Genomic DNA, 20,645 nt, shown 5'->3' on the forward strand with positions numbered 1-20,645 from the left:
TCAAAAGAAGCAGGAAGGAGCTGTCCACACCCATATAGTTCTGAAATCACTCACTTGGTGTTTATATCTCTAGTAGTCTAAAAGGGCTGCCTTTGAACTTTCCGCGGATATATTCTTCCTTGATGTGCATGAAAAGGTTTTTGAAAAGGCTGTCAGTTAACAGCACCAGCTATCAATAGCCAAAAACCCTGCTTGCCTCATACAGGTATAGATCGGTGGCTGTTGCATTATTCTCCCTTCCACTTCAGTTAGTGTAAAGGATTAGGGTGACTTAGGTTGCTAGGGATGAAAGCCAATGCAGAGCTTTTAGATTGATTTTGCTGACAGATGAAAAGCATATCAGACCTCCTGGCGTAATTCAGCGTTGTGTCGCTGGTTTTTACATGGTTGGTATATTTTGATATCTGCTGAGGTGACCAACTTCTGTACTCTCCAAAGAGTTTATTTTTATTTAAAAGTCAGCGTAACATAGCAGTAAGAGCTTCAGGGTTGTGGTGCACACGACAGAAAGCTGGTGTAATATAGTGGCTAAGTGACTGGGCTACGGGTCAGGAAAACTAGCTTGATTTGAATTTTATCTCTGTCACGATGACTTTACCAGGTAGCCGTGGACAATCCCTTGCGCCACTGCCATTTGCCTCCCAAGCTAAATCTGCAGAACATAGTGAATCCAGAGAGAAATAATAATTGGGGGGGGGGGAATTCCCACATAAATACAGCGCAGGAGAAAGGTCTGGTGAAGGAACACCTCCCTGAAGATCACAACCCCAGTTTAGTTTCCAACCCCACCTTCAGCAGCTGATCGTTCTAAAGCAAAAGATGCAGGGAACCTCAAGTGCAGGATTCAAATATGCCCTTAGCACAAACATGCCCAAACTAAGGCCCAGGGGCCAGATGCAGCCCAATCTCCTTCTAAATCCGGCCCCCGGACGGTCCGGGAATCAGCATGTTTTTGCATGAGTAGAATGTGTCCTTTTATTTAAAATGCACCTCTGGGTTATTTGTGGGGCCTGCCTGGTGCTTTTACATGAGTAGAATGTGTCCTTTTATTTAAAATGCACCTCTGGGTTATTTGTGGGGCCTGCCTGGTGCTTTTACATGAGTAGAATGTGTCCTTTTATTTCAAATGCACCTCTGGGTTATTTGTGGGGCATAGGAATTCGTTCATATTTTTTTAAAAAAATATAGTCTGGCCCCCCACAAGGTCTGAGGGACAGTGGACCAGCCCCCTGCTGAAAAAGTTTGCTGACCCCTGCCTTAGCATAATGTGCAGTTTGACCCTAGAAAGCTACGAAGCGCAGCACCAGCTGCCTCCAGTTCTCATAAGGCTTTCCATGAGAACAATAAGGTGTGATTAACAAAAGAGAAAATCCCCAGCTGTACACTGAAAGTCTTGAACGTGCTCAGGTTGACTAGAGACATAACAAGGTGCTTTCATTCCCCCAGCCATGATAGCTGTCCGTTGTGGCTCATATGTACATGAGATTCTAGGAGAATTGCCAGATAAGCAGCACAAAGGAAACTTTATTATTAATGTCGCCCAGGTCTTCCACTAAAGAGTAGCAGGGCAAGGGGAAGTGTGGACCAGGGTTCGAATCCCCACTCACACATAAAGCTCACTGGGTGACCTTGGACCAGTCACCATCTCTTAGCCTAACCTACCTCACAGGGTTGTTGTCAGGATGAAATGGGGAGGGAGAGAACCACACATACCACCTTGAGCTCCTTGGAAGACAAAGGTGGTATATAAATGTAATAAATAATATTTTCAAAACTGCTCGGACTACATTCCACACTTTTAAAGTACATTCCACGCTTATAAAACAACTTCATTGGTGCCAGGAAAAAGCAAATAACGATGGTGTAGTTACAGAAATTAATCAAATTTGGTTTCCCCACCCCATTTCTCTTTCGGTAATTTTGTATATATTTCCTCAACTTCTACTAGCCATGGGATGGACAAAGAGCTTGCAGAGCACTGAATCCCTGCCCTGTGGCCAATGGAAAGCCTACTTTCATTGATTTCTGTCTGTAGGAGACCCAGATTTTCCTGTAGGTTTACCATGGTCTTGTCAAGGACCTGGAGTCGCCTTGAAAGAAGATGACCCTCTGCTTAGGGAGGCCTATTTCCTCATGGGGCTCCAGGAAAACCTGTGTTTTACCGCTGAATTGGATCAAACAGCAATCCGCAGAAAACCTGATTGTCGTTTGCTCTGATTCAGCAGTAAAACATGGTTTTTCCAGGGGAAAGTACTGGGACCAAAACAAACCTGCTTGGACACAGAGCTTTAAAGTCTGGATCTATGCCTAGAAATTTGTCACAAAAGGAAGTCTGGTTGAACCCATGCTTTAAGTACAGAAGGTCCAAAGTTAAAAAGTTCTCAGGAAGACTCATCCCTGATAACTGTTGCCAGCTGGAGTCCTAGACTAGATTAAACCAATAGCCTTATTTAGCTCAACTTCCTCCAGTCTTCCATCTTTTCTTTGGGCAGTATCAGTCACTCGAAGTGTCCCTTAGGGTCCCCGTTATAAGCAAACTGATTTAAATTTTAAAATGGGCACAGTTTATTCTCCATACAACAGCAAGAGCACTCACAGGATCTGACCTCCCTGTCATGGTCTTGGCTTATCATGAACAAAAGTGTTTGTCAATGTGATATGCAAGCAGAGGTGTGATATGACTGCTGACGTGTTCACTGCACTCATTTTACAGGAGGTCGTGTGTTTATGAATCCTCAAGATTGTGCCCAACATTTGATGAATGGCGACCTGATGAACGGTGTTTACACCATCTCTCTTAATGGGGATCTTGGCCAGAGAGTGCAAGTGTACTGTGATATGACCACGGATGGAGGCGGATGGATTGTAAGTGAGCAAACAAACTTGTTATGCAAGTCCTCTTCTTCTTCTTCTTCTTCAATCAAAAAGTCATATTTATGAGGGTTTAATGGCTTCACAGAGTTATGTGATTCATGAGTCCAATATTTGAGTTGTGTATGTGTGGAATGCCTTATTAACATTTTGTTAATCTGAGTGGCTGAAGTTATAATTCTTCCTGGTTGCGTACTTTCCTTACTCTCTAGAAATTAAGTCTCTCCATGGGCAGGGAAAAGCATATGCATCAAGCTCACGATCGCGCACATGAGCACTAAGGCAAGATGCAACACAATGTATGCCACTTCACACACTGCAACTACTGAGTTATATTTTGAACTTTTGACAACATGTCGTAGGATAATGTTTTTCCTTCTCTTCTTATCTCTTCGCTTTTAAACTGGCATAGCACAGTCTAAGGCAGCTGACACAATAGAGCTTTCCCTTTCTTTTTTCAAAGAGCCTTAAACCAAGAAAATAAGTTGGAATTTTATTGCAGCAAAATCCACAGTTAGAAGGGCAGGGCTCTAAGGGACAACAGGTGCCAAGCCTTACCAAGACAGTGGTAATAGACATGAAAATGTCACTCTGTGCCTGGGAAGTGTGATTACCTTCGCTCCCTGAACCAGCACATAGCCAAAGCAGGCAATGTCCCTTCAGTGTTCATTTCTGCACTTGAAATCTGCCTACATATGGTGAACATTGTCATCCCCATTCTTGCAAGAGCCAGACTGCCAGGATGCTAAGGATCTTTTCAGTAGGGTGCTTCAGCCAATCCTGACCTCCTTGTGACTAGTAAGTACATATGATCCAATATATATATGGTGCATATATTTGCAAAAACAAATTTATCCTCACTCATTGTTCACACTTTACATTTTTAGGTACTCCCTATAGTATTTTAGATAAATGTAATATGTGAAGCAGTTCTAACAGTGTAAATATGGCCACTACATCCCATATCTTAAGAGAGCACAGGCAATGGGCAGCCTGGAGGCACAGGCCCACAATGATGAATGACAACTCTGCAGAAGGAACCTCAACTTTGCTGGGTTCTAAGGTCTACCCTGCAGCTTGCTTGACAAGATGGCATCCATTTTAGCTGTTGTGGAGGATACAGTGCACACACTGTTGTTTAAATTCACGTGAAGAGGCCTCTCTCTATCTCTCTTTCTCTCACTCACAATTTTTCTTTTTTGAGAAAAAGGAGGGAAGGAGTTAGAATGGAGAAATGGGCCTTAAATGTTTTCTCTCTCTGCTGCTTCTCTGCTCCCAATCCACACTACTTTTCTCCCCATAGAGTTCCACATCTATCTTTGTGAGGATAATACACAATAATCTGTGGAGGTGGCAGCCTGGAGAAATGGTTTGGAGTCCAGCAACAGCCAGGGAAAGGGTTAATTAGCACCCGGTACCACTTTTAAATTGCCCCTCCCAAAGCAACTTTTTCTCTTTGAAAAACCAAGAGGCCAGGGGTGGGGAACAGTGTTGCATGCCTTTAATTGTGTAGTTAGGCAAAGAAAGAAAGAAAGAAAGAAAGAAAGAAAGAAAGAAAGAAAGAAAGAAAGAAAGAAAGAAAGAAGGAAAGAAAGAAAGAGGCACTAGTCAATAACTAGAACCATCTCGCCAGGGTACTCTATTTTCCATGCCTTAGGGACTAAGTTAATAATAGTTACACTCTGAGAGATTCCTGGTGATTTATTTGACACATGCAACTCCTTTGGAGAGTGAGGCTGGAGTTGATTCATGATGCTATCAAGGAAATTAATCGAGGATGTCTTTCAAAATTTGCATTTCACTGCTCAACATATAGCAGCTACGGGAAGCGCACAATAGACCCAGGATGGCCCCCGAAAGGCTTGCAGGCAGGATTTCCCCACGGAAGCAACTTTTCCTGGTTCTTTGTGGTCCCAACCAAATGTTAATCAAGGTGTGGTACAAAGTCGGTTTTGCTTACATTTTCACTTGTAAGGATTTTACACTTGCATTTCATATAAATATTACCGTCTTGCTTTCCAATGTGCCTCCTGGTAATGCAGAGGACCAGAGCGTCTTTCAGAAAGCGCATTATATCTTTGTATCCCCTGTTGACAGCCTTCCATAGCTGTGAAGTGCTTGCTGCTAAGAGGCGCCACATTGATTACAGAGGGCATGAGGGCAATTGGATTGTCCCTGCTCACAGGCTGGTAACCAGAGTGTATAATGGCCCTTAAGTAATAATAATAATAATAATTTATTATTTATACCCCGCCCATCTGGCTGGGTTTCCCTAGCCACTCTGGGCGGCTTCCAGCAGAAAAATAAAACACAGTAATCTTTTAAACATTAAAAGCCTCCCTGAACAGGGCTGCCTTCAGATGTCTTCTAAAAGTCTGGTAGCTGTTTTCCTCTTTGACATCTGCTGGGAGGGCGTTCCACAGGGCAGGCGCCACCACCGAGAAGGCCCTCTGCCTAGTTCCCTGCAACTTGGCTTCTTGCAACGAGGGAACCCCCAGAAGGCCCCCGGTGCTGGACCTCAGTGTCCGGGCAGAATGATGGAGGTGGAGACGCTCCTTCAGGTATACTGGACCGAGGCCATTTAGGGCTTTAAAGGTTAGCACCCACACTTTGAATTGTGCTCGGAAAGCTTGGAGAAGGCCTCCTCTGCATTAGGGAAATGTCATTCCTTGTGGAACCAGTTGATCAATCCCTGTCTTAAGGTACGAGTAACATGGACCTGGGAAATCCGGCCCCATGTACCAGAGCACAGAGGAAGGCTGCTAATGAAGGGGATGGTGTGCCATCATAAAGATTTCAATCCAAGAGTAATGGCCAATGTTGCCTGTGGCCTTATCACCAGGGAACAAACATTGCTCAAGCAAAAGGGAAGGCGGTTAGTTTTTCTTGTGGGACTGACATCATCAGCTGCTTGGTGGGTGGCTAAGTAGATACCTGGTGGGTGACCAGGTACCATACGTGAATATTTCAAAGCAAGAGAATGCAGCCCACTGTGATAGCATAGCTGCAGCTGCAAAGTGTGCAAAGAAGCCAGGATAACATAGGGCTGACTTTTGCCTATAAACTGCCTGGCATCCAACATTATCACTATTAGTATTGATTACATTGTTGCCCCATCTTTCCTCTCAAAGGAGCCTAGGGTGGCAAACAACCAAACAGTAAAATAATGCAATTGTTTTTTAAACATGAAGAATATTTAAAAAGAGTCACATTTTGTCATGGACTGGTTGGACGTGGAGAAATGGTGGGGGGAACCAGCTGAGAAACCACCAAGGGAAGAAGGCTCAGAGCCCAGGGATTGGTAGTGGGACAACGATGAGTGGTCAGAGGGAGAAGACTAGGAAGAGGAGGTGTCAGAAGAGGTAACTGGGTTTAGTGAGCTGGGAGAGTCTGTGAGAGAGAGAAGTCCAGAATCGGAGGCAGAATCTGAAGTAGGCGAGTGAGAGGAGGGAGGTCAAGAAGCAGAGATGAGTCAGGTCAGGCAGGTGAAGAGTCAGAGGTGTCTACCACTCCAGCTGCGACAAGCTCCCCTTATCCCAGAACCAGGAGAGGGATGAAACAGGTGGAGCAAAGATGGGCTGCATCCAGGCGCAGACTCCAATTGCTTGGAAAAAGCACTAGAGAGGAAGAGACATAGACGGCTGGGGAGGCAGGGATCTTAATTTTAGCAAATGGTTTCATGGAGTAAGACCTATCGTGGATGAGCTGCTGTGCTCATTAGGCATGACACTCAGCTAAGTCTATGAAGATCGTGTTTTTGCTAATAAAGAGTAAATCACTGTGTGATTTCCTGACCAGCTCGCTCTATGACACATGTCCTCACAACTAACAATTTCATGGTTGCCAGAAGCAGTGTATTTCAGCCCTCAAATTCTCAGGTTAACATGAATGTATTTAAATTCCTCCTGAATGTTAATAATAAACAGGGAGGTAGATGCACCTTGACATGTGGCAGTAGGAGGCGCAAGCTGGCACCAGAACTCTTGCAGCTATGGTACCTTTCTAAGCTTAACTATGGTGGATGTGTAAGCCAAGAAAAATCAATTGAGGGAGTTTGTGGAGGAAGTTAGCTGAACAGGGAATAGTGTTTACTTTATTGAAAAAGAAACTGGCTTCTGATTTGTCTGTGAAGGGAAATGGGGGCCATTTCCCCAGCATACACACAAAGGCCATCCACAGGTATACACATCTCATATATCATAAGGATTGGTCTGCCTCACCATTCTCCTTCCTTCCTTTGCAGGTGTTTCAGAGACGGCAGAACGGGCTGACAGATTTTTTCCGGAAGTGGGCAGATTATCGTATTGGCTTTGGAAACCTAGAGGATGAGTTCTGGCTGGGTAACAAACCTTTACCCTTTTCTTGTCCCTGTCCCTGTCAGCCACGAAACCAGACACCTGTCCATCATATCGTCTTGCAACAGGCACATTTGGTTTCTCTTTCCCAGTCGTTCTTTTCTTCTTTGCCTTCTGTGCATCATCAGACGGTTATCTGTCTCTTTCACTCTTCCTGCATTCTCAATCAATCTGCTTTTTGACTCATCAGGTTTCTCCATTCTTTGTCCTGTCCGTGTTCCTCATTAATGATGGGCTCTGTGGCATGAAAGGCTCGTAACTGGGACCTGGTCGCTGCTTCATTTGTTAGGTAGTGCAGCAAGCTTAATTGCCCTCTAGCCCTCATGGAACTGTGGTCAAACATCCTTTCGCTCACAAAACAAGCTAGATGGAGTCATTTCGTTCCATTTCAATGCGCTTTGTCTGCATCACAGATAAACTCTGCCATTCAGCATGATTGGCAGTTTCTGCTAAGGGAAAAGCCCAAGCATAAACTGAGGAATTCTTTTGGGTTACATCAAGCAAATGTACATCTAACGCAAAATATGTTAGCCCTATCTCTGGTGTGTAGGAAGGATGTATCAACACTACATAATTAATCTGATTTGATAATAATTCCACCACCCCAGGGAACTCTGGGAAGTGCTGTTCTATGAGAGGAGCTCAAGGTCTCTAACACGCAATTCTCAACGCGTTCACCAAGCTACAATTACCAGGATCCTTCCAGAGGGCAAGGGGAGCCTGGCTTGCAAACTGCTATATAACTCCGGCAGAGCAGAGACACAACTGGAGTATTTTTAGTGGCAAAAGTAGGGATTTTAGCACTCCTGAAAATATAACTTGTTTTATTGAGTTTTTATTTTCTCATGAGCCATCTGTGAGGAAGAAAGATTAAAGAAAAACAATTCAACCTACAGGCAGAAATATGTGTAGCCGATGGACCCAAGGCTACGTCTGATGAGTTTATTCCATTCTTGAAACAGTGGGGGGGGGGCAATCAGGGGACCATGGAGGAGCTGACTGTAGAGGCCAGAGTACTGGCAACAGCTTATGTCACATAGGCCAAATTGGGGCCACCAGGGATCAAAAAGTGGCTCATGAGGCTGTTTTGCCACAACCCTGCCCACCTGCCCCACACCTGAAGTCAGGTATGGGCCAGAAAAAGACACGGCTTCAAAGAAACACTCAGGATTGTGTTTGCCCTTTGCCGCTCTCACCCGGCATGTTAGTTTCTCATATGGCAAATGTTTATTGAATACATAAGTTGATCAGACTGTGGCAGGAATCCACCCAGCACTCATGGGGAAATCTGGCATGATCTCTTAGAGGAATCAAATGAAACTTTAACACATGGCATGATAAAAGTCTGTACCTTTATCAGGACAAGTTACTTGTTGTTTACTGTTGTAACCATTGTTTCCTCAAAATTTATCTTCTGTACCATGGAAATAAATAAAAACAGTAGAAAGAAAGAAAGAAAGAAAGAAAGAAAGAAAGAAAGAAAGAAAGAAAGAAAGAAAGAAAGAAAGAAAGAAAGAAGAGTCAGGAGTCTTAGAATGTGCTCTCAACAATTCTTCTGCAAGCAGGGTTTCTCATAGAGTCGAATCCAGCCGCAAGCCCCATTTGTGGCAGGGCACTGTCTTGGCATACACAGCTCAGATTCAAGTTGCTCCTGCAAAGGAACATTGTGCCTTGCTGCCCAGATTGAACTCGATGGATGGCAACGGCAAAAAATCTTTCTTAAATGCACATTGCACCTGCAAAGGAAGAAAGGAAAAATTAGGAGCGCATTCCTGATTTTGTCCTTTGAAGTTGTCAGCTGATGCCATGGTACTGGCCCTTGTGGTCTCTTCCAACTCTATGATTCTGTGATTCTACTGTCAGGAGATTGACACATGGGTGGCCCCACACAGGTAGCACACAGAACATGGGGGGGGGGGTTTCCTGTTTTCCCCTTCCCCAATGTATGCCCATGGAACAGCAATTCCCCGCCCTTGGGTTGTGGACTATTGGGATAAAATAGTTATTTCCCAGTTCTCATGGAACTTTATAAAGAGTTAACAGACAATGGTGTTTTTTATTGCTGACCTACACTTGACTCCATGCATTCTTATAACAGGCAGTTAGGTTGGGGAGGAAGCGAAGAGCAACAAATGGACATTCCAGCATGAGGCTTGGCTTCTGGATCCCATTATCCAGAACCCACATCCGATATGTACCTCCTGGACAACAAAGTCTAGACTCAGGACAGAGGGGTTTGAACAACAACATGGAGCAAATTTCCACTCAGCTTTTACTCTCAATTCCACATCACAACATGTGCATTGAGAGCCAGTTCTTACACCGTGCTGTTCACATGATTTCTAGGCATGCAATCCTACAAACTCTTTTTTATTGTCTTTCTAGGACTAGACAATATGCACAAGATCACATCACAGGGGCGCTATGAACTGCGGATAGATATGAGAGACGGCCAGGAAACAGCCTTTGCATATTATGACAAGTTCTCCGTTGGAGATGCCAGGAGCCTGTACAAGCTTCGGATAGGGGACTACAATGGCACTGCTGGTACAAATTCAGGGCACATTCCCCACTTACTACTCCAAGACTTTTTCCTCAGGCTTAACAGCTCTCGCCTGATCTCACCCACACAAGAGAGCAGCCAATTCTCTCCATGCAAACCAATCACATTTATATTTATCTCCACCCCCATCCATGTATTTCATTCTCCTCCTTCTCCAGTTTAATCCATAAGGTGGTAATATACAAATAGGACCCATGCAGCAGCTTTTTTGAAAGTATGCAATGTCACCTTTCTAATAGTTAGTAGGTAAGCCCAAGTGTCTCCTGGGGATATAACAAACATAACTTGGTGGCGATCCTTCTTTGCATGCAAAAGGTCCCAGGTTCAACCCCTGACATCTCCAAGTAAGATCATCTCATATCGCAGTGGGTTAGATGAGGTAGATGGACCCATCCATCTGAAACCCTAGACTGCAGATTCATATGCTCCCATATAACACTTGGCCAAAAGATGTAAACATCTGTCTCCCTCTGTGCTTGTATCTATCAGTGATGATGAGCTTCTAAAATGGAACCCACTCTAATGCTGAGCCAAAAAAAGAGTTGGGGGTGATTTTTGCAAACATTTTTGTCGTTCTCACCCCACCCACCCACCCCGCCAGTGAATTTTCAAAGGAGCTCAAAGGGTGACAAAGTGTTCACCTGTTATGGCAACTGGGATACATTCCCTTTCCACGTTCCTCAAACCATACTGATGGGAATGTGTAGGGGATGGACTGATGATTAAATCTGTACATTAAAATTTATACCTCCTATCCCATGTGTGTGCAAGAAATATGAAAAGTAGGTGGGGTGTGAAGCCGTTTTAGCAGAGTACAACACTTGCATGTTTTGCATCTTACTAAAGTTTAGGAATAAGGCAATTACACATTTTTATCCCTTTTTGTGGTCTCTGGACCTCCCCTTCGTCACCCTAATTGCAGAAAGGGAACCACACATTTTTAGGAAGATAAGCAAAAAAAGGTTTACTTACATTTCAATGCAGGCAGAAAATACAATACAGGTAAGAAAACCTCTCAGGTACAAAACCCAAAAGCTGGCTTCAAAATAGGCTGTGTGTGTGTGTTAGCCCCCAGACACATGTCTGATCAGTTTAGAAGCATGACAGAATAGAGAGAATCCTCAGAAGCAGAAGGAAGTAAAAAGGACAGTCTCCTGTGTTATAGAATCCCCGCCCAGAGGAAAAGTGACCACACAGATGTTCCTCGCTAGGGAGTTTAAGAACTCTGTGTACTAGGCCCAATTATTTGCTTTGTGTGTTCATAAGTATATGCGCATAAACAAACAGTTTGGGTGGGGAGTATACCCTCCGCCATGCTGCACTCATTTCTTCATTCTGAAGGGGGGGGGGAGACTGTCACACATCCCTGATGCCAAGGCAGTGAGGATACATGCCTTATGCCCTCCTGATTAGAATAAGGATAGTGAGAGGGTTTCCTTTGCCATCTGTGATGCTATGAGGTAGACATGCCTAATGGGTCATGTAATTACACCAGTTTTCCTTGAGGGTGGGATGATGAGAAAACAGGGGTGTCGATGCTCTGAACCAGCCTAGAAAATGCTGCCACTGACAAACATGGCTCTGGAAATAGCATAAAAGAAGCATGCACTGGGGTGTCAAACAATATGCCGGGCTGCCTGAAACACAAAAAGACTCCCATGCTGTGCACCACATATGTGCAGCAACCCCCAGAAGTTGCTTCTGCTTGCTTCTAAATTTGGGCCAGCTCTCACAACTCGGGGCTCATGCGCACTTTGCTTGTCCTGCCCCTAGAAAGCCAGGGGTCCAGGCACTTTTCCATTTGTCCCATGCTTCCTAGACATGGGTCAGAATAGTTTTCCATTTGCCTCACTGCTTTCCCCGGGAACACCTGCCCGGGAACACTGAATCAGATCAAACGTCAATCCACTGAAAAACCCGACTGGCGTTTGCTCTGATTAGGAGGTAAAGCGTGGGTTTTCCCAGGAGAGAGCAGCGGGACAAGCAGAAGTGAGGACAAGCCCTCAGTGCTTGTTCTCACAGAGCCAAAACCAGGGCAGCCACCGAGCGACAAACACACATGCATGAACTCAGCTTGAGGTGTCCCTTTGCAGGCGGAAGGAAAATGACCTGTCTTCTGTTGCAGGGGATTCACTCACATATCACCAAGGGCGCCCATTTTCCACCAGAGACAGAGACAACGATGTTGCCGTCACAAACTGTGCCATGTCATACAAAGGGGCCTGGTGGTATAAGAACTGTCACAGGACCAACCTCAACGGCAAGTATGGCGAGTCCCGGCACAGCCAGGTAAGTGGAGGGTCAGTTCAGAGCTGCAAACAGGAGCTCAGCTTCTCTGCTTGTTAATGATGCGTTTTGCAAGCCTCTTAGCTCATCAGCAGAGAGCTGTGTGGTTAAGAGCAGGCATCCCCAAACTTGGGCCCTCCAGATGTTTTGGACTGCAATTCCCATCATCCTTGCCCACTGGTCCTGTTAGCTAAGGATCATGGGAGTTGTAGGCCAAAACATCTGGAGGGCCACAGTTTGGGGATGCCTGGTTAAGAGCATGAGCTCTCATCACCTGGTGACAAGCCCCCTGCTTATACCAGCATAGCAGTGGAAGCACTACACAAAGTATTTTTCTTTCATAGAGTGGTTTTATGTCTGTGTGGAGTTTTTATACAGGGAAATGGGTTTTTTTATTTTAAAAAAATACAATTTCCTACCTGCAGTTTAAAGTGGTATAGCGGAGGCTTCTGTCATTTCAAGTCCTGGTCCGTACAATGCTAAATAATGCAGTGCTACAACTTCTGGGGTGGCAGAGGGCACTAGGCTACCAGGGAGAAAGTTTACCTTGCCTCTCCCTCTCCCAGCTATGTTAGTATTCTACTTAAACCAGGCATCCCCAAACTGCAGCCCTCCAGATGTTTTGGCCTACAACTCCCATGATCCCTAGCTAACAGGACCAGTGGTCGTGGAAGATGGGAATTGTAGGCCAAAACATCTGGAGGGCCGAAGTTTGGGGATGCCTGACTTAAACTAAGCTTTTCACATGGGGAGCATTCATTAATATGGTCCTCCTGCTGAAACCCAAAGCAGTTCTCTTTACCATCTTAGGTCTCTATCACTTCATTCTTCTGAATGTGCAAATCAGGCCTAATGTACTTTGAATAAAAGTGCTCTGAGGTTTAAATCTTATAAAGCCAATCCTTCTTCTTCTTCTTTTAAGCCTTCAAAGTATTTCAGTAGGAAGTAGTTGTGAGTGCCCTGTTCTACTCCTCCTAGCATCCTCCCTTTTTGTTATGCTACCTGAATTATCCCAAGTATCCCCATCCCCTTGGCAATGACTTTCCCCCTGCTTTGCCCACAGGGTATTAACTGGTACCACTGGAAAGGACACGAGTTCTCCATACCTTTTGTGGAAATGAAGATGCGGCCCTACAACCATCGCAACACCCTGGGGAGGAAGCGGCGGTCCCTGCAGCTGTGAAGGGGCCAGGATCCCTCTGGACAAGCAGTCCTTTTCTGTCATTTGTTTGTATTTTATAATCTGAAAAGGAGAGGACAAAAGGTAGCAGCCTGCTCCATGCTGAGTGGCTGAGGGAAGCCATGATGCCCCTGAGGGATGGCTCACTTTGGTAAGAGAACAACCTTGATGCTTTGCTGTCATTCCCAGTGACTTTATTGAGTCCCTACCCACCCAGCACACCTCCATAAAAGAAGAGTTCTTTTGTTCTCTCTTGAACCTATTAGAAAATGGCTTTATTTAAGGTTTTCCTTCTTAACCCAGTTTCTACTGTACGTGTGGTGCTTCTTTTCACATGCCAGCCTGTTCTGCCAGCGGGTACCAAGGTCGGTTCCCAGAGTTCTGGTTGCCCATTGTTGCTGCTGCTACATGAACTCAGTGACATTTTCACAGTGATGCCTGCTGAGCCAGCAAATCTCCATCAGTCGGGGAAGAAGATTCCAAAATCTGGAAACTTACTGAACCCACCTGCAGAGGCCAAGTGGCTCCATTCCTTTAAAGGCCACACCCTTCACACAAGGCAGGCGAAGACACTTCATCCTTCCATCCCAACACAAACCCTAGGTCATGTTCCCAAAAACAAATGCAAGCAAATCTACTTGCTCATGTGTCAAATTGATTTTGGAACTAAACGTCTCTCACCTGTATTGCTCCCATGCTGTACCAATTTTATAGGCACTCCAACTAAATTTATCTCAGACTTTAAAGTCAACTTCTGAAATCGGAGTTTAACAGAGTCAATGTCCCTTTAAAAAGTGTATGCCCCTTCCCCCTCACCAGTCCATTGGTGAAAATACTTCAGAGTGCAGCCACCTCCCTATGAAGCCACTCATTCTGTGGCAGGGGGCTTCCAGTTGCATCGACACAGACTAGACAACCTACAAAGACTACGGAGGGGCAGAGCAGAGGGATGCTTTGAGTTAACACCACGATGCATCAAACCTGAGCCTCTTTTTTGGGTGTGGGGAGAAGAACATCCCTGGGCATGAAACGTGTGAATATTACAAAAGCGAGACACTTAACTCCTCACTAGCCCCCATAAAACTCCTTAATTGTTGTCTACCTTTGAGCAGAATGTTTGGAGGCTGAAACAACACGTCATGTTGAGATTTGTGTTGGGATCTACCAACATTCCCCCACCACCACCAACCATAGCTGCCAAGTTACCCCGTTTTCCCCGGGAAACCCCCATTTTTACTTACCTTTTCCCGGTGGTCCCCCATATCACTTCGTCTCCCGTTTTTCTCCGTTATTTTCTCCTGCCGGCGGCCATTTTTTTTCTTTCCGATTTGCCCTTCTATGGGCACCAAAAATGGCTGCCACCGGCTTCAAAAGTTGCATCTACGCATGTCCGGAGGTGCATAGACGCGACTTCCGGTGGTGGCGGCGGCCATTTTTGGTGCCCTTAGATGGGCGGAGCGACACCGGAAGTTGCGTCGATGCAACTTCCGGTGTCACACGGCTGCCGGTCCCGGATTCTGCAGTCCGGGACTTGGAAGGTAAGCCACCAACCCCCCCACCACATGAAATGCAGCAATGGTGGCCGTCCACCAGGTTCTTTGGAGCAGTGCATGGGATATGTATGTGATGACGATGGTGATGACTAAACCTTCCCCTCCATGCTGTTCTCCTAGTCAGAATCTCCACTAGTCTGCCCCTCCAAACTGCAGCCTCAGCAACTGTTTCTTTTTTTCCCCTTTTCCTTTTTCTTTTTTGTTATAACAACAAAAAAAGGGTTGTAAAAAAGAATCACAGAACTGTCCTTTCCACGATGATAATCTGGGCTATCCTGCTTCAGGCAGTGCGGGGGGCACACAATTAAATGTTCTCCAGAATTTTTTTTTAAAAGAATTTTTTTAAAAAAAGATTTTTTTTTTAAAAGAAGCTTACACATAGAAAACTAGCATATCAGGGGAAAGGCCATGCTAGGACCAGAGGCCTATCTGGGGTCCCTCGCAGCCTTGCTAAGAAGCTGGCCACACAGAACAGTGGCCCAGGGAGCCACTCCAAGCCAGAGTGGAGAGGTGCAATTTTTGCACGCACACACACACACCCTGGACCTTGGCAGGATCCAACCTAACTGATCCCTAGCTGATCCCCTGGCTAGAATCTCTGCTTTGACATCCATTTTTCTATGGAGAGGGAACGTTTGGTATGGGAGAACATTCAATCATGTGAGTATCACCTGCCGTCTGAGGTGGGACAACCGAGGTCCAGGCTCTGTCACCTTCATTAAGGATCTAGGCCTCAGTTGGATGAGTGCAGGAAGTTCACCTAATCCATTTGAAGCACTCAAGGTTATTCTGCCTGCATCAGTTTAGAACTCTATTGTCCCAGAAAATTGTATTAATTTCCTAAGTAGATTTAAAAAAATAATAATAATCTGGCTGACTAGTCTCTTTGAAGCTTGAAACTCCCATGTCTATGAGGGCTTCTCTGAACCAGCTCTTTCACCCTGCCATAACACTGAGTTGTGTCTACTTCACCATTCCAGAAATCACCCCATAATCCCAGAAACCCTACACAACACTGGGCAAAACACTGCATAATGGCATCCTCTCGACCAGGCATGGCCAAACTTGGCCCTCCAGATGTTTTGGGACTACAACTCCCATCATCCCTAGCTAACAGGATCAGTGGTCAGGGATGATGGGAACTGTAGTCCAACAACAGCTGGAGGGTGAAGTTTGGCCATGCCTGCTCTAGACACACACAAACTTGTTCCTGCCTGGCAACAGTTTGTCCTAAAGAGTCACATTTTCAGAGGTGGGCCACCACCAGGTTAGGTAGTGAAGTTTTTGATAAAAATTGAGCAAAATTATATATGCGACATTTAGAATTCAAAGAACAGAATTTATCTTTTAAAAGAAAAGGCTAGTTTCACAGGAAACACCCCTCTAAAATCAACTATGAGGAGACTGGAGCGACTGAATATTCTCTGATTCAGCAATGAGTTTCTCTAACTGTTTAGCAATAGCATAACAATAATTAATATGAACACTGGCCATCTTTAAAAGCAAACGCTTGGCATGCAGGAGCAAAAAGGAACGTTTAAATTCAAGTGTAGAAACAGTGCAAAACTGACACCTTGTGGTGAGAATAAGAAAATACAGCGAATGGCCTCTTTATAGGCCAGGCTTCCTCAGCCTTGGCACTCCAGATGTTTTGAGACTACAATTCGCATCATCCCTGGCCACTGGTTCTGCTAGCTAGGGATCATGGGAGTTGTAGGCCAAAAACATCTGGAGGGCTGAGTTTGAGGAAGCCTGATATAGGCAGTACCTCACTCTGGGTAGATACCTGAGCGTTCCACATCCCTGTTTTACTCATTGCACAGGAATGCTTTTAAGATAATCTGCAGTTTTGCACATGGCAGCTGATACTTAAGATATAACAGAGCAGAAACAACAGTCCCACTTGCAGAGGATTACAGTTCTATTCTTCCCTTAAAGAAACTCCACTCTGGCAGCGTCCATCTTCTGAGGCCCATCAGGGAACAATATATAAACCTGTTTATTAAACCTGTTCTGTCATCAACAGATGAGGGGCCTGAATCTGTAGACTAGATTCAACAGACTGAACACGCAAAAGCAGAAAAGAACTCAATTAGAACATTGTAGAGCATTTTTAGGTAGCTTTCCTTTTTCTCATGTAGCACCTGATGAGCCAAAAAATAACTTGAATATCCATGTCCTATAATGTGGCTCATTCTATTGTTTCCTGTGGCAATTTGGCCATTAGCTCAGTTTTTTACTCCTATCTAATAGGCATTCTTCCCAGAGCAACAAGACTTACCTACAAGAGTGGCAGGTTTCCTCAGAAACCTGTCTCCATTTCTGTTGTGGCATTTTTTTCCAGTTAAGTCATTGACTCAGACACTACAGGTATTAGCAAGGTATCCACCCACCACACCAACCCCATAAGCCCAACAGGCCACAGACAACTTGTAAGCATCTACTGATGTTCTACTTGCCATGGTAGCTTCATTCCAATCAACTGTCTATTCATTGTGAAGATCGGACGGCTGTTCATGCATAACCAACAGAGAATTATGTGGCTAAGGGCTAGATCCATGAGCACTTTTGGGTGCTTATGGGCTGGTGTTTTCCCACAAATGAGTCACCAACTGGAAGCGGTGGAAGCTTAGCCCTTTAGGCTAATACAGGGGTCCCCAGACTTACCCGCCTTCGGGCCGGAGGGCGGGGGAGTGCGCGCGCAGTGGGCCGGAGGGTGGGGGAGTGCCCGCCAGTGCTCATGCGCACATCCATTTACTGGCGCGGTGGCGCGCTTCCAGGCCGGAAAAATTGCCGAAAATTGTTTGTGCGCATGCGTATGGGCCTCCCCCGACCCGGAAGTGCACCTCCCCCGCCCCGGAAGTGCACCGGAAATGACCTCTTCTGGGTCGGGAGAGGCCCATACGCATGTGCAGAAACGATTTTCGACAATTTTTTTCAGATCTGGAAGCGCGCCGCCGCGCAGCGCACCGCAAGAGCCGGCAGCGGGCGGCGGGGGTCGTCGCGGGCCAGATTGGGAGGCCAATTGGGCCGCATCCGGCCCGGGGGCCGTAGTCTGGGGACCCCTGGGCTAACATGAGTCTTCTGCATGTTTACCTGAAAGTAATCCCATACACTCTTGCCACAATAAATGTTTTACTCTTTAGGAGACCACTCTTGTAAGTTGCTTGTGCTACAACAGACTACAGTCTGTTACAAACTCTGGATACAAACTTAATTCATTCCAGAGGTCCGTTCTTAACCTGAGGTACAACTTTAGCTAATGGGTCCTCCTGCTGCCGCTGCACCGCCAGCATGCAATTTCTGTTCTCATCCTGAGGTAAAGTTCTTAACCTGAGGTACTACTTCCGGGTTAGTGGAGTCTGTAACCCGAAGAGTTTGTAACCCGAGATACCACCGTAATGCGACTATTCTGGAATTTCCCGCACAAAATAAGGGCAATAAAATGGCACACAAACACAAAATATCTGCAAAATGGCCGAAACACCCACCCCGACAAAAACAGACCCTCAGGAAAAACGATGTACACTTCAAAACTTTTGTGGACATTATGAAGCCTTCAAGGGCACATCTATTAGAGCATATAATGTGGGCTAGTATTCCCTTTTCAAGCTGAATTTTTATCCATCCCCCCCCTTCTTTGTGTATGCGTAAATTGGTATATTCCAGGCATGGAAAAGGTGGGCACTGAACAAATTTGTACTGTGGAGGAGCATAAAGCAACAGTGTGGCCATTACAGAAGTTCTTTTTTGTGGGGAACTCTCTGTGGACAGGAGGGCTTCTGTGTCTTTTTCTCTGGCAGCAGCACAGCACACAACTTGTGAGCCCACATTTGGGGCCATTTCCAAAGTGATTTTCCGCTTGCATCACAGTGGGAGCTGCTGCTGCTGTCGAAAGGGCGAACAGCTCCATGGCATGGACTGAAAGCGGATCCCAGAATTGTATAGTCCATAACTACAGAACCAGGGAGTGGTCATTATTCTGCATTAATACATTCAAAGTAAGAGGAGATTTAGGTTCTCCGCTCTCCATGTTGACACAGTGTTTAAAGAGTTCCTTTTTCTACCCTACACCTCTCAACTTCTTGAAAGGCAGAGTGGGACAAACATTGTCAGAACAGGAGATTATACCCTTTCCAAGGGGAAAGGAAGCCTCTGTGACAAACCACTGTGATGCTGGAGTTTAGTGGGAACGCTGAGAACAGCACACTCCCTTCCGATTTATGATGTCCTTGCAAGAGTGGGGTGAAGGCATTTCCCCTCCTTGGGGATATAACTAGGTGCTCTGTTTATTATTCTCACTAACCCTTCAATCCACGGTGCTGACAGCACTCCAACAATACTGCCTAATGGTTGGTCAGTAGCTACAGTAGTTGAGATATTGCTGTCTCAACAAGGGAAGATAGCTAGGATGGGAGGAGAAAAAATGAAACCAGATCCTGCAGAGAAGATCAAACTGCATAAAAATCCCTAGACTTTGGCAAGTGTCATGTTTGCTTTTTTCAGAGGATGACGACTCAACAAAGATTTTGAAAACTCTGACCCCTCCTTTGTATATGCATTATTCTGGAACTATGTTTATTATTTAATAGAAGAAATAAATGAGGTGGCAGCTCCCTCAGAGAGACTCTGACAAACTAAACCTTCCCAGTAGAACAATGAGGGAGAGATAGGAAAAGCAACTGCCCTCCCGAGGATCCCGTAATGGAACCATAGCTCAGAGAATGGGGATATACGCTTGTTAACCATTGTTAACTAGTATTTTTAGTCCTGATTGCTCTTAGGCTCTGTATAGTTCCTTTTTTAATGCATTTTCTATACGTTAATAAAAGATTCCAAAGGAGAAATGGGTGTGTGACTGGTCAATGCAAGAGATACCAAGCAATTATTGAGAGTCACTTTCTGGCAAGGATTCAGAGGGTTAACTTGGGCCTGATCCTTCCTATCCCTCAGTGTATTCTTACCCATTGCATGCACCTACCATCTCCCCAGGTTTTGCATGGTTTTTGAACTCCGAGACAACGCGAGCGACACACCAACCCGCCCTTGTTGCCGTATCCTCTGAACACATCACTCTTCCTGCCTTTCCCATCACTGTGGCCACATCAGCCCAGCCCTGCACACAACCTAATTTGTGCTGGCAGCGTAGCCCTACATCCAGACGGAATGAGGTGGCTGGCTGGTTTGGGGTTGTGGGTGGGGAAGTGCCATTGACTCCAAAAAGCTACCAAGCATTCAGAACCAAAAGCAAACAAAAACTTCCTCCTTAGCTTGAAGAGAAGTTGTTAACTAGATCCACCCTTGCTTTCCAGGATTCTGCTGTTCCATATTTCAGGGACCTTAGCAGCAGCTACAGTTGCTTTATCCACATCAGAGATTATTGCACACTGGAAGCTGCTTTACAAAAGTCAGACCATTCATCCATCTAATTCAGTATTGCCCACACTGACTTGCAGTGACTCTTCGGGATTTCAGGTGGGGGCCTCCCCAGCCCTATGTGGAGATGTCAGGGATAGAACCTGGGACCTTCTGCGTGCAAAGCAGGTGCTCAGCTACTGACCTCCAGCTCCAGCCAAGAAGATGAGCATGCAAAGCTGCATTCTGCTGAGTCAGACTGCTGGTCCATCTTCTATTCCAGGACTGACTGATCTGCAGCAGCTTATCAAGTCCTAAGGCAGGCATCTTTCCTTGCCTTGCAATCTAGTATTCTTACAAAATGCCAAGAACTGATCCAGGGATTGTCTCTGTGCAAACTTGGTTGTGTGAGACCATCCATTTCTAGTTGATAGACACCGAAAGTCCCACCTAAAACGCAATTAATTAATACCCCGCTTCCC

General features: G+C 45.5%; 2 protein-coding genes across 2 annotated transcripts in view; one reads left to right on the forward strand and one right to left on the reverse strand.

Moving 5' to 3' along the window:
- Window positions 1–13,556, forward strand: part of TNR (tenascin R) — a 77,847-nt gene extending 64,291 nt beyond the window's left edge. The window contains exons 17-21 of the mRNA XM_060276597.2: window positions 2,714–2,865; window positions 7,115–7,211; window positions 9,612–9,773; window positions 11,915–12,078; window positions 13,139–13,556. Of these exons, the coding sequence (XP_060132580.2) occupies window positions 2,714–2,865; window positions 7,115–7,211; window positions 9,612–9,773; window positions 11,915–12,078; window positions 13,139–13,258 (695 nt within the window). The 3' untranslated portion in view covers window positions 13,259–13,556. The remainder of the gene's footprint in view (window positions 1–2,713; window positions 2,866–7,114; window positions 7,212–9,611; window positions 9,774–11,914; window positions 12,079–13,138) is intronic.
- The window catches only part of LOC132592420 (uncharacterized), a 29,066-nt gene continuing 16,454 nt past the window's right edge, over window positions 8,034–20,645 (reverse strand). Inside the window, exons 3-4 of the mRNA XM_088674847.1 lie at window positions 13,182–13,318; window positions 8,034–8,962 (exon numbers count right to left, since the gene is read on the reverse strand). The gene's annotated coding sequence lies outside the window, so the exon portion shown is untranslated. The remainder of the gene's footprint in view (window positions 8,963–13,181; window positions 13,319–20,645) is intronic.

The sequence above is a fragment of the Zootoca vivipara genome, chromosome 7, assembly GCF_965207765.1.
Source record: "Zootoca vivipara chromosome 7, rZooViv2.hap1.1, whole genome shotgun sequence".
Classification (NCBI taxonomy): domain Eukaryota; kingdom Metazoa; phylum Chordata; class Lepidosauria; order Squamata; family Lacertidae; genus Zootoca; species Zootoca vivipara.